The sequence below is a fragment of the Panthera pardus genome, unplaced genomic scaffold (assembly GCF_024362965.1).
Source record: "Panthera pardus isolate Hobbes unplaced genomic scaffold, ASM2436296v1 HiC_scaffold_15, whole genome shotgun sequence".
In the NCBI taxonomy this organism is placed as follows: Eukaryota; Metazoa; Chordata; class Mammalia; order Carnivora; family Felidae; genus Panthera; species Panthera pardus.
The window spans coordinates 62,216,236-62,231,490 of record NW_026526710.1 but is presented as its reverse complement, the minus strand read 5'-3'; the positions used below and the strand labels follow the sequence as shown (position 1 = coordinate 62,231,490).

Sequence of the window (15,255 nt, the reverse complement as noted above, 5' to 3'; positions counted from 1 at the left end):
CAAGTTCCCATTCCAGGCTGCCTTTGAAGGTCTCCTTCCCTCCTCCCACAGATAAGAAGTTACTTTGAAATTGTGGCAGGGAAAATAGGGAGAATTATCTCTGGGCATGCCGATGTTCTGGAAGGAGATGTGGAAGAAAAAGTTTGAGACCTTTCTGGTCTGTGTCTTTCAGGTGCATTGACTTTTGAAAACGAGACACAGCACATCTTTTATATCCGTCCTGCCATTTTAGAATTTGGTACTTTGACATATCCTCACAGCAGTTTCTCAGAACTTTTAAGGTGGTTATGCTCTGTTAGAATGACTTCAAAATGCACTTCCTTCTCCATCGTAGCAATAAGAGAGCAGTAATAACTTCCGGTAGAACTGAACGTGTGAGTTTCTCAAACAAATAATGTGAAAATATTAACTTTGGGTATGTATCTAATTTAAGTGAAATTTTTCCTGTATTAAAAAGACCAGTCGACATCCATTTTTAGCTAAGTTTTTAAACTAGATTATAGAACGACGCACTGTTAGTAAGGCTGATGGCATAGGTATTAGATCTTTTGCTGTGAGTAGTGGAAATTGGAAGGGGCATTATAGGTATGATTTCATTAAGCTAGAGAGCATTGGTGTTCACATTTTTAAAACATAATCATAACTTATCTGGAGTCACATGTTCCATTTTATTGGCTTCCTTCATATAGAAAATATAGAAACCAGCACTAAAAGCCCGTGAAAAAGTGAAGCAATGTATATATATTTTCTGGGTGAAGGAAGTATTCTGTACATTTTCCATGTTTTACATCATGGTATTTTGAATAACCATGCTTCCATGTTCACATCAATTTTTTGTTTTTCAATTTATGCACAGCACTTGCTCTGAAATTTGGGGACTGAGTACACCAAATACGATAGATCAGTGGGATACAGCAGGCCTTTACAGCTTCTCTGAACAAACCAGGTGAATATTCTGCCCTCTATGGAATCCTAGCAATCTTGGGGCGGGGGGGCTGTTTTGGAAGACCTGTAAGGGGTTGCTCAGTATCATTTTGCCTAGGATGTTTCCTTAATGTAAATAAGGCATGGCATTTAAAATACCTGCTTGCCAGTATTAATGATATATTAAATGTGTCAGCTGCTGTTTTGATCAATGAAATTCTACTTTTGAATCTTCTTTAAATTACTGCATCCCCTAAAGAATAGGAACTTCGATAATAACTATATTCTCATTTGATTTTGAGACTAGATTATAATCTGTTGTTGGCCTAATTTTCAAATAGATACCTAACCAGTTTTTGCTAAATTTCTTGCTATCATCTAAACTCATCTTTTTTATACTAATAAGTACGTAGTTATTTACCAAGCCCCTCCTATCACAATTCACGCTAGGCTAACTCATTTTTATGTTCTCTTTTTTTTTAAAGTCACTTTATTCTCTTTTTGAGCATTTTGGTATATGTCCATTTCATCTCATCATACTCATCACCATCTGCATTTATGTGTGAGCTGTAGGAATATACCTCGGTCCTCAAAACAGTCACAACTGGGTAATGAGTTACATTAGATTGAGTAAGTTACTTTACATCATTGTTGGTACTTCCCATTCTTCACACTAGTTCCTTTTTTTTTGATAACTCAGTCACCTACAGTATCAATGCCCTTCAAAGCATCCCTAAATAAGAGTTTGATTTACTCAAGATAGAAGTTGACAAAAAGTTTTTCGAGCAGACTCTATGATCCTTTTTTTAAAAAACTCAATTTCTTCCCAAGTGGTTAGCCATTCATTGACATCTGAGTCATTTATGTAGCCTATTTATGAGAAACATCTGTAGTGTGGTGCTGCTTGCTTTTATATCCGACCCATTAAATAGTACATTTTTCTTCCTTGTACTCACTAAAACTAACTAAATGTCTGTCATTCCTTTCTTTATGCTCTTACTGTATTAATTTAGCCCAGTCAGCTGCGCCTGTTTTTTTTTTTTTAAAGTTCCCACGTTTCTTTCCCCTTGCTTCTCGACAGGTCTCTGGATGGCCGTCTGCAAGTGTCTCATCGAAAAGGACTGCCACATGTGATATATTGCCGATTGTGGCGTTGGCCTGACCTTCACAGTCACCATGAACTCAAAGCCATTGAAAACTGCGAATATGCTTTCAATCTTAAAAAGGATGAAGTATGTGTAAACCCTTACCACTACCAGAGAGTTGAAACACCAGGTAGAAAAATTAGATTTGTTTCCTTGTTTTAAATTAAATGCTTGAACTTAAGTAAATGAGGCACTGCTATGTAATTGCCCCTGGGAAGTTTTGGTGTAAAATTGCAATAAATCACCTGAAATTTAGTGTATTATTTGGTAATAATTAAAACTACTTTTAAAACGTTTTAAATGTGGGAAAATAAACTTGAGAGGATAAGAGATGTCAGTTTCTTGGGATAGCATACTCTTTGACCTCAAAATTACATATCCAGAAAATTCTTTTTTTTTTTTGTAATGTTTATTTTTTTTGAGAGAGAGAGAGTGTGCGTGCATGGGATTATGAGGGAGGGAGGGGCAGGGAGAGAGAGAGGGAGACACAGAATCTGAAGCAGGCTCCAGGCTCTGAGCTGTCTGAGCTGTCTGTGCTGACAGCTCAGAGCCTGACGCAGGGCTCGAACCCACGAACTGTGAGATCATGACCTGAGCTGAAGTCTGATGCTTAACCGACTGAGCCACCCAGGAGCCCCTATTCAGGAAGTTCTAATCTCCGGATTCACAGTCTGGTTGGAACTAAACTGATACACCTCTCTACCTGTCTGCTGCCTGAGCTGTTTTCAGTCATTGTATTCTTTAGTATTTTCTTTGAAGTACTTTAATGGTATCATCTGTATCTAAGCAGATTGTGAAATCCACAGCAAGACTTTGTTTACTTAGTTAGCTGCATACTTGAAAATTTTAAAATTTTCAATTTCAGTACAGCTATGTTTCTAGAAATGGCCTAAATCTGACTTCACAGATCTTCCTGCAACTTTTCCAATGGGGATATATGAACTCTGACGGTAATGTTATAGTATTATCAGAATGTCCTTGTTCCTCAAAGTACAGGATAAATTGAAACTTGGAAATTTAATTCTGGACTCCATGGCAAATTAAAACCAGTCAGATTTGTCAATTTCTTAGGAACTAATATAAGGCTAAATTGATGGACCCTAAATTTTAAAAATTAAGCAGGCTACTTCCTTTTGTGTGTATGTTAATTTTTTAATAAAGGTCTGGTCTGTCCCCCTTCCCTGGTGCCCATCCTGTGCTCTTTGCCATTAACCTGGGTTCCTTTTACTCTTTCAGTTTTGCCTCCGGTATTGGTGCCACGGCACACCGAGATCCTGACCGAACTGCCTCCCCTGGATGATTATACCCACTCCATTCCAGAAAACACTAATTTCCCAGCGGGAATTGAGCCACAGAGTAATTACATCCCAGGTATTTTCACCTTCTGAATCTCCTGAAAATTGGGATAGATAAACAGATTTTGTTCATAAACGTTCACATACTAGTAACTTGTGATTTGACTTAAAAAAAAAAATCCTGGATTTTGAATAGAAAAATCTGCTTTGTTGGTTGATTATTTTGTGAAATGTATAAGCCTCGTACTTTAAACACTTTTGTCTGGAGAAAAGTTTTACTTTATATTTCATTTTCTTTTGCAGTGGCTTTAATCAAAGTACTGTGAGAAGCAGAAAAGAAAAGATCTTAGTAAGTTTGTCTTAGTTGTTGAAGCTAAGAGAGATGCAGAATGTAAGCAAAATAACTTGTTCAGGAAAAAGGTATTCCTGAAGCAAGTGTAACTAAAAACCACCCAAATAAGCATTTTCATAGATAGCTTGATAATGTTAAAGAGAAATGTACTATGCCTATAGAAGATAAAATATTTGAGTTCCTACAGATGTAGCAACACTGCTGTACTGAAAATCATAAATCCTCTAATTCGGTTCTTTTTCATCTGGGCCCCAGTCACCTCTGCTGGGAAGTGAATGAATTTAACTACATGGTTCTCAAATCCTGCTCAGATTATTGTAGTACGTGATCTAATAATACGCCACAACGCACTTTTAGTTTTCACTGTTCTTTTAGGAGAACAACTAATATTTTCTTACTTTCTTACTTTGTGTTTCCCTTTTTTGTTTTTTGGGGTTCCCCCCCCCCCAGCAGAAATTAAAGGTACCATATTCAAATGGGGATGAAGCTATCCATTGGATATTTTAATGTCTCATTTTTTTTCTCCTTTTGTAACAGCGTCTCCATTCCACTCTTATTTTCAGTATACAACAGAAAATACATAAGGAAGTTAGTTTCCAGTACGTTTAAAAAAAGATCTCTTTAATATGTCTCATGGAAGAAATGCTTGTTCGTTGACAATTTAAAGACATAAAAAGGATTTTTAAAAATAGCTAAATTTAAGGTAGAAAGTGTTTCCCGATTGTTTTAATGTGCATAATTTTTTTTTTTTACAGTTATTTTGTTCCAGAAGAGGGCTTAAGACTGCTTTTTAGGTTGCTAGGAGACACGCTTTTTGAGAAGTTAGGAGGGCAGGGCCTAGAGCCGGGTGGAATGCGAGGACCAGCAGGGGAGGGCAGGACTGAAACAGGTCACTCGCCGGGAAGACTTGGCCGGACATGGTTGTGTGTGGTGTGGGGGGCACATTTTAAGTCTTTGATGTGGGAATTTGTATTATTCAACAATACTAGGAAACCGAGACGTAAGCATACAGTCTTGTAAGACACCTACCCGGTAATTATTTGGAAGGCTGTTAATCAAAACGGTTAGTGGTTTTTCCTTGTGGAGATGCTTGGGTTTATTTTCCTTTCTTTCTTTGTTTAGATTTGGTTTATTTTACAAAGTAGCAAATCAAAAGTGGATCACACCTATTTGCCTCTCTGCACAATGGGGCTTTACCCAGCTCCAGCTGGCAGTGAAAGTTAAGGGTTCACTTTTTGTTCCACTTCAAAGGAAATTTTAGTATTTTCTCCAAAATGATAATAGCTGTATTATTTATTATTTTATACATAATAATGGAGAAAAGCAAAACAGGATAAAGTATTTAAAAGTTCTGTATTTCTTCCTGTTTAGACCTTTGAGACATGGATGGGTAAACTGGCAAAGCGTAGCTCTGTGTAATTTTATCAGCTTTAACCTTGAAGGTAGTGCATGTTGATGTGCATTATCTTATTTTTGTGTTCTTTATTGCTTGAGCATTTGAAGGTATTTTATTTTGAGAATTTCATCAGTAACACTTCTAGGGTATTGACACTTAATGAAGAGTTTGAAACTTCAGATTTGCAGTTAGCGTGTTGAAGGGAGAGCGTAAAGGGTTAAACAAAGAAGCCCTTTAACCCCCATTTTCTCCCTCTCCCTTTTGATAATTACATTATCTTGAATTGCTTAAAACTATCCAGGCATCTAAATGTTAAACTGTTGATAATCCCTTAAACTTAGTTTTCCTCCTTGAAATTATAATTGGTAAAATTATAGAAATGTATTTATCTTACACGAAGCCTATTCAGCTCTTCAGATGCCTCCTGAATGTAAACATCTTGTTCATAAAGCATCTTGGAAATGGCACATTAGAAGCTTACTTTTCTTACCTTCAGCGAGTATTTTACCTCAGGTTTGTGCAGTAGTCTGTTTGGATTTAAATTTCTGCTTCAAACACTCAGGATTTACTGGTTAGAAATCCCTGGAGAAGTATACTTTGTAGGTGAAACTCAAGCGAGACCAGGCCTGAACCATATTACCCTATTTTACCCATAGAACCTAATGTGAGCCCGTAGTACTTTGTAATCTGAAATTTCATACGTGTGGTGGGTCCTTTAATCACCTCTTAGGTGTCACCCATCGATGATGGCCATTAGTTTAAAAAAAAAAAAAAAATTGTAGGTACTAATGTCTTTGAAGCATACTGATTCAGTACTGAGGCATCTTTGAAGTTCTATTTTTGGCTCTTGCCCCAGAAAATATACATATGGGAATGAGCCAGATATGTAAATAATAGCTAAGAAAATATGCCTAGAGAGCTTGATCATATTACAAGTAGGCTTTAAGGATTCACCTATAAGATTTGGATCAAAACCTGAATTTTAAGCCCTTGGTACCAAATATTGCTTTTTATAATAATGTTATATAATATTCAGAGTGATTCTTTAGTTATCTTTAGTAGTAGGACAAAGGTGGTGAGATGAAATTGCAACTGTGCTTGATTTGTTCTGAACTTTTGTAGAAACGCCACCTCCTGGATATATCAGTGAGGATGGAGAAACGAGTGATCAACAGTTGAACCAAAGTATGGATACAGGTAAACCTCACCTTTCCAAATCCCTCAACAGTGGGATAATATGTTTTTGTCCTGTTTGGAATCCACAAGAAATATTTACAGCTCTTTTTTTTTTTTTTTTTTTTTTTTTTTAATGTTTACTTTTGAGAGAGAAACAGAGCACAGGTGGGGGAGGGGCAGAGAAAAAGGGAGACCCAGAATTTGAAGCAGGCTTCAGGCTCTGAGTCATCAGCACAGAGCCCGATGAGGGGCTTGAACTCATGAATAGTGAGATCCCAACCTGAGCCGAAGTTGGATGCTTAACCAACTGAGCCACCCAGGTGCCCCTTATTTTTAACTCTTAAATTTAGAGAAGTTGGGATATGCATCAAAAAAAGAACCTTCTATATTGATATAATCATATTTGAACCGTTGAAGGGAGGGCCCTCTTGTCAATGAAAAATTAACACATGCTGCTGTGCAGAATAATTGTTACCGGTTTCTCTCCTAGATTAAATGAAAATTTAGAAACCCTCAAATACTTTTCTTTTTAAGTATTCTGTACTTCTGTTTAAAGTTTTAGTTACCCGATGAAAAAACGTGTTTGTGATGAAAAACCATAATGAACCCAGTAACAGATTTTCTGAGGAATTTGCAGATGGGGGATGAGGATCAGCTTTTCAGTACTCCATTTTTTTTTCTAAAGTTTTTAAAATGTTTATTTTTGAGAGTGAGCGAGCATGAGTGGGGGAGGGGCAGAGCGAGGGAGACAGAATTCGAAGCAGGCTCCAAGGTCTGAGCTGTCAGCACAGAGCCCGAAGTGGGGCACAAACTCATGAACTGTGAGACTGTGACCTGAGCCGAAGTTGGACACTTACCCGACTGAGCCACCCAGGTGTCCCATTGTGCTCCTTTAACTTAATAGTGAGTTCTGAATGATAGTAGGTTGTTTACACAAAACACCTTGTACCTGACCAGATTCAGTTAATTCTTAATTTTTAGCTCTCCGCTCCAGATGCAGTGGAGAAAAAGTTTCAGCATGTAATAAATATTACATGTCAAAGCCTTAAAACAGTTCTTCTGCAATAAAATGTATAATCCATCAGAACTAATTAGGTTGCCAGTGAGGTAGTTGTGGTGACATGGGAATTGTCTGATTTCCTCTGTTTCTCCCTGTCTGCAGTCTTAAGGATTGGATACTTTAGTATCACAGCCTGTCAAATTACACCATCAGTTTTTCTACACAGTTTATACTAAAGCATTCTGTAGTTATGATAATCTAAGTTATTTTTACATGAATTAGCATTGACGGGAGTGGGGGGCTGGGGACTGGCTTTCACAATGATTCTGTTGTTCACATCTTTCCATTATTTAGACTCCCAGATGAAGAAGCTTCTCCTGTAGCAGATCATACTTGTAACTGTTCAGAGTAGTAGATAACCAAGAAATGTAGATAATCTAATGACCACTGGAAAGAACAGTGCATCTTAATGCACACTGTCTTACTGCACACGTTATTTGGCTTTCCAAATACATCTTCCTGTCACGCCTGTATGCCAAAGATCTGTATTCTTGAACCGGTCGTGTTCCTTTTTGCCCCATGATGGACAACTGCCACTGTGACATTTAAAAGTGAATGCCAGGAAAAGGTGCTCAACATCATTAGTCATCAGGGACATGCAAATCAACAGCACGGTGCCATACCACTTCACACCATTACATTGGCTAAGTCAGAAAGAGACGATAACAAGTGTTGGTGGGGATTCTGACAAGTCGGGAGTCTTCATTTGTTGCTGGTGAGAATGTAAAGTGGTTTGGTTGCTTGGGAAAAGTTTGTTGTTCTTTAAAAAGTTAAATATAGAATAACAATATGACCCAGCAATTTCACTCCTAGGTATATACCCAAGAAAATTGAAAACATGTCCACACTAAACTTGTGCACAAATGTTCACTTAGGTATTACCCATAGTAGTGCAAAAGTGGAGGCCACCCAATTGTCCATCAAATGATGAATGGATAAATTAAATGAGGTGTGTCTGTATGGTGAAATATTATTCAACCGTATAAAAGAATGATGTACTGATCCATGGTACAACGAAGATGAACCTTGGAAGCGTTATATTAAGTGAAAGAAGCCAGACACAGAAGGTCACAAGGATTCCAGTGAGTGCATGAATCCCTATTTGATCATAGGGCTGACACGGGAGGCGCCATGAGGTGCAGATAATCATTGGTTATGATAAAGGTCCAGTTTGAGAAGGAGAGAAGAAGTGAAATCAACTACAACGGATTCAGTGTTTCGGGGTCTTGCTTTGAACCGAGGCTAATATTTCTAATTCCGTTACAGTGGGGAGATGGTACTTTTTCCAAATGATATGTGTAAGTTATTTCTCGTAATGACGGTGTACATACTTGATTCATGAGGTGTTAAAAGTTGGTTCAACCACCAGGCTTCTACCCACTATCTACTCCTCTCTCAGCACTGTAGTGAGTTCTGACTGACGCAGGACCCCAATTTAGAGCAAAATTGAACTCTCTTTAAACTCTGGTTTTTTAGAATTGTGGGAGTTTTCTAGATACTTCCTAGATTTCTAACTTAATTCTGTTACGGCCCAAAAGAACATGCACGATTTCAGTCTTTGGAAATTTACTAAAATTGTTTCATGCCGCAGCGTGGCTTATTTGTAGAGATAAGAGTTTCATGTATAATTGAAAAGAAGGTCTGTTCTGCACATGTGATGTTCTCTACGTCATTTAGGGCATGCTCAGTGGTGGTGTTTAGATCTTCCTAATCCCCTCTCATTTTTCTCTACTTGTACTGTTAGTAATGGAGAGGAGCATTAATGTCTCCAACTCAGATATTGGATTTGCCCTTCTCTGCCTGTAGGCCTGTCAGTTTTTGCTTCATGTATTTTGAATCTCAGTCATTGACAGGTGCACATTTAAAATTATTATGTCCTTCTGATGAATTTGGCCCTCATTATAAAACGTGTCTCCTGTTAACATCACCATTTCTTATTTATTTCATTGGTTGTATGGTAGATTTTTCATCCTTTGAGTTTGTTTGTATCGTTGTGTTTAAAATGTGTCCCTTGTGGACAGCATTGTATGCCCTACTCTGTCAGTCTTTGTCTTTTAATTGGAATATTTAGTCTCTTTTTATTTCATGTAATTATTGCTGTCATTGGGTTTGGGTTACCAGTTTGCTGTTTGTTTTCTATTTGTTCCATCTGTTTTTTGTTCCTCTGTTTATAATTTGCCTGCCTTCTTTCAAATTCATCAAACATATTTATGTTTGAACCCACTCTATTCACTCTCTTGACTTGTTAACAGTAGCACTTAGTAGTATTCTCTCAGTGTTCTAGCGATTACAGTGCCAGTTGGGTCACCTTCTCCTTAGATTGTTAAGTTGTAATACTTTACAGCTTCCTGTGCAGTGTAAGCATTTTACAACACTAATTCCATTCACCTACCTCTGTTATTTGTGCTTCTGTCGTCCTTTACTTACACGTGTGTATAATCCCCGAAGGGTGTTATTTTTGCTTTAGACTTTGAGGTGGTGGTTTCTTTAAAGGGTTACAAAGTAACTTTTTGTGTTTCCCTACATATTTGCCATCTCTGCCCGCCCTTCCATTTCCCCCGACACTTGTCCAGTCGTTTTGGTGCCATTTGTTGAAGAGACATTTCTTTCTCCTGTTGATTCACCTTGGCACCTTTGCTGGGAGTCAAGTGGTGTATAAGAGGGTCTAACTTTTGGTCTGCCGTTAAGCCAATTCAGTGAATTCATTTCAGGTCATCTATTTTTCAGTTTTACAGTTTCCAGTTGAAAGTCTTCATCTGGTAATTCCAGTATCTGCTTCACATGTAGGTCTGCTTCTGTTGTCTTTTATCTTTTCATTAAGGGTCAGTCTTTCCTACTACCTTGTATGTCTCATGTGTTCTTTTAATTGGATGCTGAAATAATACGAGAGAGTCCCGTAGATCACATTCTCCCTTGGAAAGCATTCCCCTTTTCTCTCTCTGGTTGCTAAGTTGAGGAGCTGATCTCTTCCACACGATTAGGAGTTGAGTTGGATGCATGATGATTTAATGTTTTAATCAAATCAGATCACCACAGGCTTGAAAGTAGGGGCAGCCTCCTCCCTCGGCAGGTTTTCAGTTAGGAGTGTGGCAAGACTGCAGGACCTCTCGCTACTTTCCAGCCCCGCCCACAACTCCCCCTGCTACCCTGTCCTCAGCCAAAGACCTGTGGGTTAACACTGACTGGCGAAGAGGACTACGTCCGTGCTTGGGCTTTCAGATTCCATTTGCCTGTGCGTGGCCATTAAAATGTTACTTGGTTTTTCCTTTGGCAAGCCCAGTCCTGTGTGTGTCTGTGTCCCGACTTGGCGGGTGCTCTCAGTGATGAAAATGGTTCCTACTCTCTGCTTACATAGGAAGACTTCATCCGCCTCTGTAAACTAGTTCACTTAGGCTTCATAAATAGATCTCCAGCTTTTTGGTAGCTCTAAAGAAAAATATAATTTTTTGTGTGTTTTCAGTATTTTCTTCTGGTTAATTTAGGATCCAGGGTTTTTCTCCATCTTCTACATTCTAATTATAAGGGAAACCCTGTAGAAGTTATTAATAAAACAAAAGAAAAGCACCTTTATTCTCATCATAAACAGAATTCATTCTCATTGAAAATTTGAAAATGCATATAACATAATAAAGAAGCACATTTTTGAGCTGGAATTGACATATTACAAGTGTCTTTTTTCTTTTCTTGCCTATCTAATGTCTCTACCATTTCGTGTCAAATACAGGAGAATATTTTACAGATGAACTTATGCTGCAACATTTGGAATTCTGCAAGTGGGTGTTCATTATAAAAAATTAAAGATAGGTTAAAAAAAGAAAATACAGACATTCCATGTAATTTACATCATCCAGCAATAATTATTCTCTTAATTTTAAAAGTTTCAGTGTTTACAGAAAATAAAAATAAAACAACATTGCAGTGAACGTCATAGAAAAAGAGCTAAAAAGTGAGAGAAATATGCACCTAGGATGTCAGATTCTAGACACCTCATTCTTGACTGCTGCACTAGACTTCTCTGGGCTGGTTTCATGACATAGGGAGAAATGAGATTAATGGCTGAGCTACGACTTGCTTGGTAATGAGGTGTAGAGCTAAGGTTGAAGGAGTTACCCCAACATGATTCCCAGTTTCCTGAAAGGTTTATGAAAGTGATTGGTCTGTATTCAGTAAATTAGGTCCTTTTAAAGCTTGCTTTTCAGCAGGTGTGGTATAAAAACAAAAGAGTAGATAATTTTAGTTCTTCAGGGTTTTCACTGTAATATAAAAGCAAAGACATTCAGGTGAAATGGCCTTAAGACCTTTAACTGTCCTTTTGTATATGCCGTTTGAAAGAATAATTCTATTTTTGTTGTTTCATTTGAGATCTGTTCATTTATGGTTGACTAATACACTTGAACTTACTAATGTATCTTCAGCCGTTAATTTTGCTCAAGGAATCCAAACTAATACTCCTCCAAAGAAATTGCAAGATAACCCTGAACATGTAATTCATCTCATACCAAATGAATTCCATTTGGAGCAAACACTTAAATGCTAAAGATGAAACCCTCTAAGTTTTAGTACGTGACACTGAGGAATTTCCTAAATAATCTGAACGAGAAATACACAAGGTTTAAAACCATCAGAGACAATGTCGACAAGTTTAAATAAATAAATAAATAAAATTTAAAATGTTACTACCACACACCTATGAGAATGGCCAGAATCCAGACACTGGTGACGCCAAACGCTGGTGACAGTGTGGAGCACCAGGAACTCTCATTCACGGCTGGTGGGAATGCAAAATGGGACAACCCCTTTGGAAGACACATTGTGGCAGCCTCTTACAAAGCTAAACATACTCTTACCTTATGATCCAGCAGTCCCGCTCCATGGTGTTTCCCAAAAGAGTTCAAAATGTAGGGACACACAGAAACATGCATATGGATGTGTATAGCAGCTTTATTCACAATTGCCAGAACTTGGAAACAACTACGAGGTTCTTCAGTAGGCGAATGGATAAACAGACTGGTACATCCAGAGAAAGGAGTATTACACAGCGCTAAAAAGTAATGGGCTACCAAGTCATGAAAAGACGTAGAGGAACCTTAAATTCGCAATGCAAGTGAAAGAACCCAAAGTGTAAAGGCTACATACTTTATGATTGCAACTCCATGACGTTCTGGAAAAGGGAGAACTGTAGAGACAAGAAAAAGATAGGTGATATCTAAGGGGCTCGTGGGGAAGAAGAGATGAATAGACAGAGCCCAGGGGATTTTTATTTTTTAGGATATTACATGGTGACTATATGTTATATTCTTGTTAAAACCCATAGAATGTACAACTCCAACAATGAAGCCCTAGTGTAAACTGTGGGCTTTGGGTGATAAAGGTGTGTCGGTGTCATTTCCTTGATGGCAACGAGTGAGCCATTGTGCGAGGTACTCGTTGCAGAGGAGTTTGTCCGTGTGTGTGTACATGGGTATATGGGAGTTCTTTGTACTTTCATTGTACTCACTTTTGCTGTGAGCCTACTGCTCTAAAAAAGTAATGTCTGATTTAAAAAATTAATGTTACCTTGCAAGCTATGTCAAAAGAAACCAGAAATGTGGGGAAATAGTTGCAAATGAATGACCAGTCTTAATAACTGATTTCAAAGTTCATTTATTTTTTCTAAAGTTTATTTACTTAGAGCGCATGCACATGGGGGCTGGGGGAGTACAGAGAGAGAGGGAGAGAGAGAATCCCAAGCAGGCTCCTCTCTGTGCAGAGCCCGACGCAGGGCTTGATCGCACAGATTGGGAAATTATGATCTGAACCCAAATCAAGAGTCGGATGCTTAAGCCGACTGAGCCACCTGGGTGCCCCTGATTTTGAAATTTAAAACCACTTACAAATCAAGAAGAAACAGATGGTAGGTAATAGGAAAATGGACAAAAGTACACAAACGTGCTATTTGTAACAAAAATGAAACAAGAAAATAGAGTAGCCTCTTTAACCCTATCAAGTAGGCAGGTGTCAGAAGGTAGAGGCACAGAATGAAGATACTCTGGCTCGTAATTTGTGGGGCCAGTCGTTTGGGGAGGTACTTTGGCACCTGTAAAAATGTAATCCGCGTTCTTTTTGATCTAAAATTTCCTCATTGAAAAATGTATCCTACAACTACAGGCAAACTTGTATGCAGAGATACACAAGTATTCCTCTAGATGCTTCGGCTTCCAGTACTACTAGAAACCACTGCCTGAATACTGAAGATTCTTACTCTCGTTACTGGAAGTCGCAGACTTCAGTAGCAGTGTGAATATATGAGTAGCTAATCGGCTAATTATCCGTTAATCTGCATCTTTAAAAAAAGTTTCTAATAAATCGTTAGCTTATGTTAACATTTACACATTTTACGAGTGATTACAGTGAGCCATTCTTTCTAGATCTGGTCGCTTTTGATAAGTGACAAGTAGTTAATAGAGGAATCAATAGCTGAAAGATAAGAATACTTGGGCAGTTTCTTCCATTTCTCATGGTAGCTTTGTTTATTTTATACCAGCTTCAGGAAACGGTGAGTTTTAGTTCATTGTTCTAAATATATTTTGACCTTTCTTAGTTGGACCTGTTGTGACTTGCCAGCAGATTTTTCAAACTGAAGAACAAAAAAAGAACTCAGGAACTTAATTTTTTGTTTGGGAAGATGGTTCTGTCTTCAGAAAAATAATTGTCACCTGTTCTCTATTTTTGGTTCATCGGTTTCTTTGGGGGTTGCCATCTCACCTGTTGCTGCCTGGTATTTTGTCCTGGTTATAATGGCGTGGGGGAGGGGAGACCTGCGCGAGGCTGGGGTCTTCCCTGTCTTATTCTGCATCTGCACTGTTGCTGTGTTGCTTGAAGTGTGGGGGCTGTGGGTCGTGCTTTTTAGCATAACTTTCCCCAAACGTGAAGAGAAGATGACCAGAAAACACAACATATTCTGTAATTGTGAGATTGCTTAACAGCGTTTACGACAAATGCGCTTTAAAATGTAATTGCATGGAATTGGGTCAAGTAGTCTCTGAAAGATTCTGGTTTTTTTCTTCTGTGTTTGTGTATTTTATGTATCTGTGCCCCCTCTCCTTATTGCCTTGATTAGGTTTAACCTGTTTGCCTAAAACAGGAAGAAATGGATAATTTTCTAAGAAAATGTAATTTACCAAAACTGACTCAAGAAAATAGAGCTATCTTAACTGAACTTTCATGGAAGGAAAAGAGAAATGTCTTAGGGTAAACCCTAGAAAATTGTTAGCTACAGACAATTTTACACAGGCATTCTTTCAAACTATTAAAAATGCTTTATTACAATGCTATGTAAACTGTTACAGAGCTTAAAAAAGACATAAAGCTTCTAGATTGTCTCCATGAGGCAGTATAACATTGCAGTTAGAATGTAAATCCGCAGACCAGTATTGTTTGAGATTATTGATGCAAAAATGCTAAATAAGGAATTTTATCTCTCATCCCCAAATCACCGTCCTACTTAATGGGAAAATATTAGAAGTATCCCCTGAAGGTTAAGAGTAAGTCAGGAATATCCAACTGTCACAACTGTTTTATCGAAGTGTGACATATCCCAAAATGATTCACGAATTAAAACACATGATCGTTTTTAAAAATTCTGCTTAATCAAAATTAGGAAGAGTCAGTCTTAAGACAGATGACCAAATATTTACAAGCCATATCATAAAAGGACTGATATCCCTAGTACATAAAGACCCTTTTATAAATCAGTGAGGGTGATCAACACCACTGTAGAAACATGAGCAAAAGAAGAGACTGTTCACAGAAAGGAAATGCAATATAAAAAAGTTTAATAAAGCAGTTCCATGTCACTTATGAGAGAAATACAAATTAGAACTCTACTTGTTAAAACCATGTTTTCACCTGTCAGTGATAACACATCA

General features: G+C 37.9%; 1 protein-coding gene across 5 annotated transcripts in view; it reads left to right on the top strand.

Annotated features, from left to right (window-relative positions):
* The window catches only part of SMAD2 (SMAD family member 2), a 76,202-nt gene that overhangs the window by 49,532 nt on the left and 11,415 nt on the right, over positions 1 to 15,255 (top strand). For 4 of the 5 annotated variants that reach the window (XM_019464118.2, XM_019464121.2, XM_019464122.2 and 1 more), the window contains 4 exons: positions 857 to 946; positions 2,006 to 2,199; positions 3,306 to 3,440; positions 6,235 to 6,309. In XM_019464118.2, coding sequence (XP_019319663.1) covers positions 857 to 946; positions 2,006 to 2,199; positions 3,306 to 3,440; positions 6,235 to 6,309 — 494 coding nt within the window. The remainder of the gene's footprint in view (positions 1 to 856; positions 947 to 2,005; positions 2,200 to 3,305; positions 3,441 to 6,234; positions 6,310 to 15,255) is intronic. The other variant, XM_053902674.1, reaches the window with a different exon arrangement.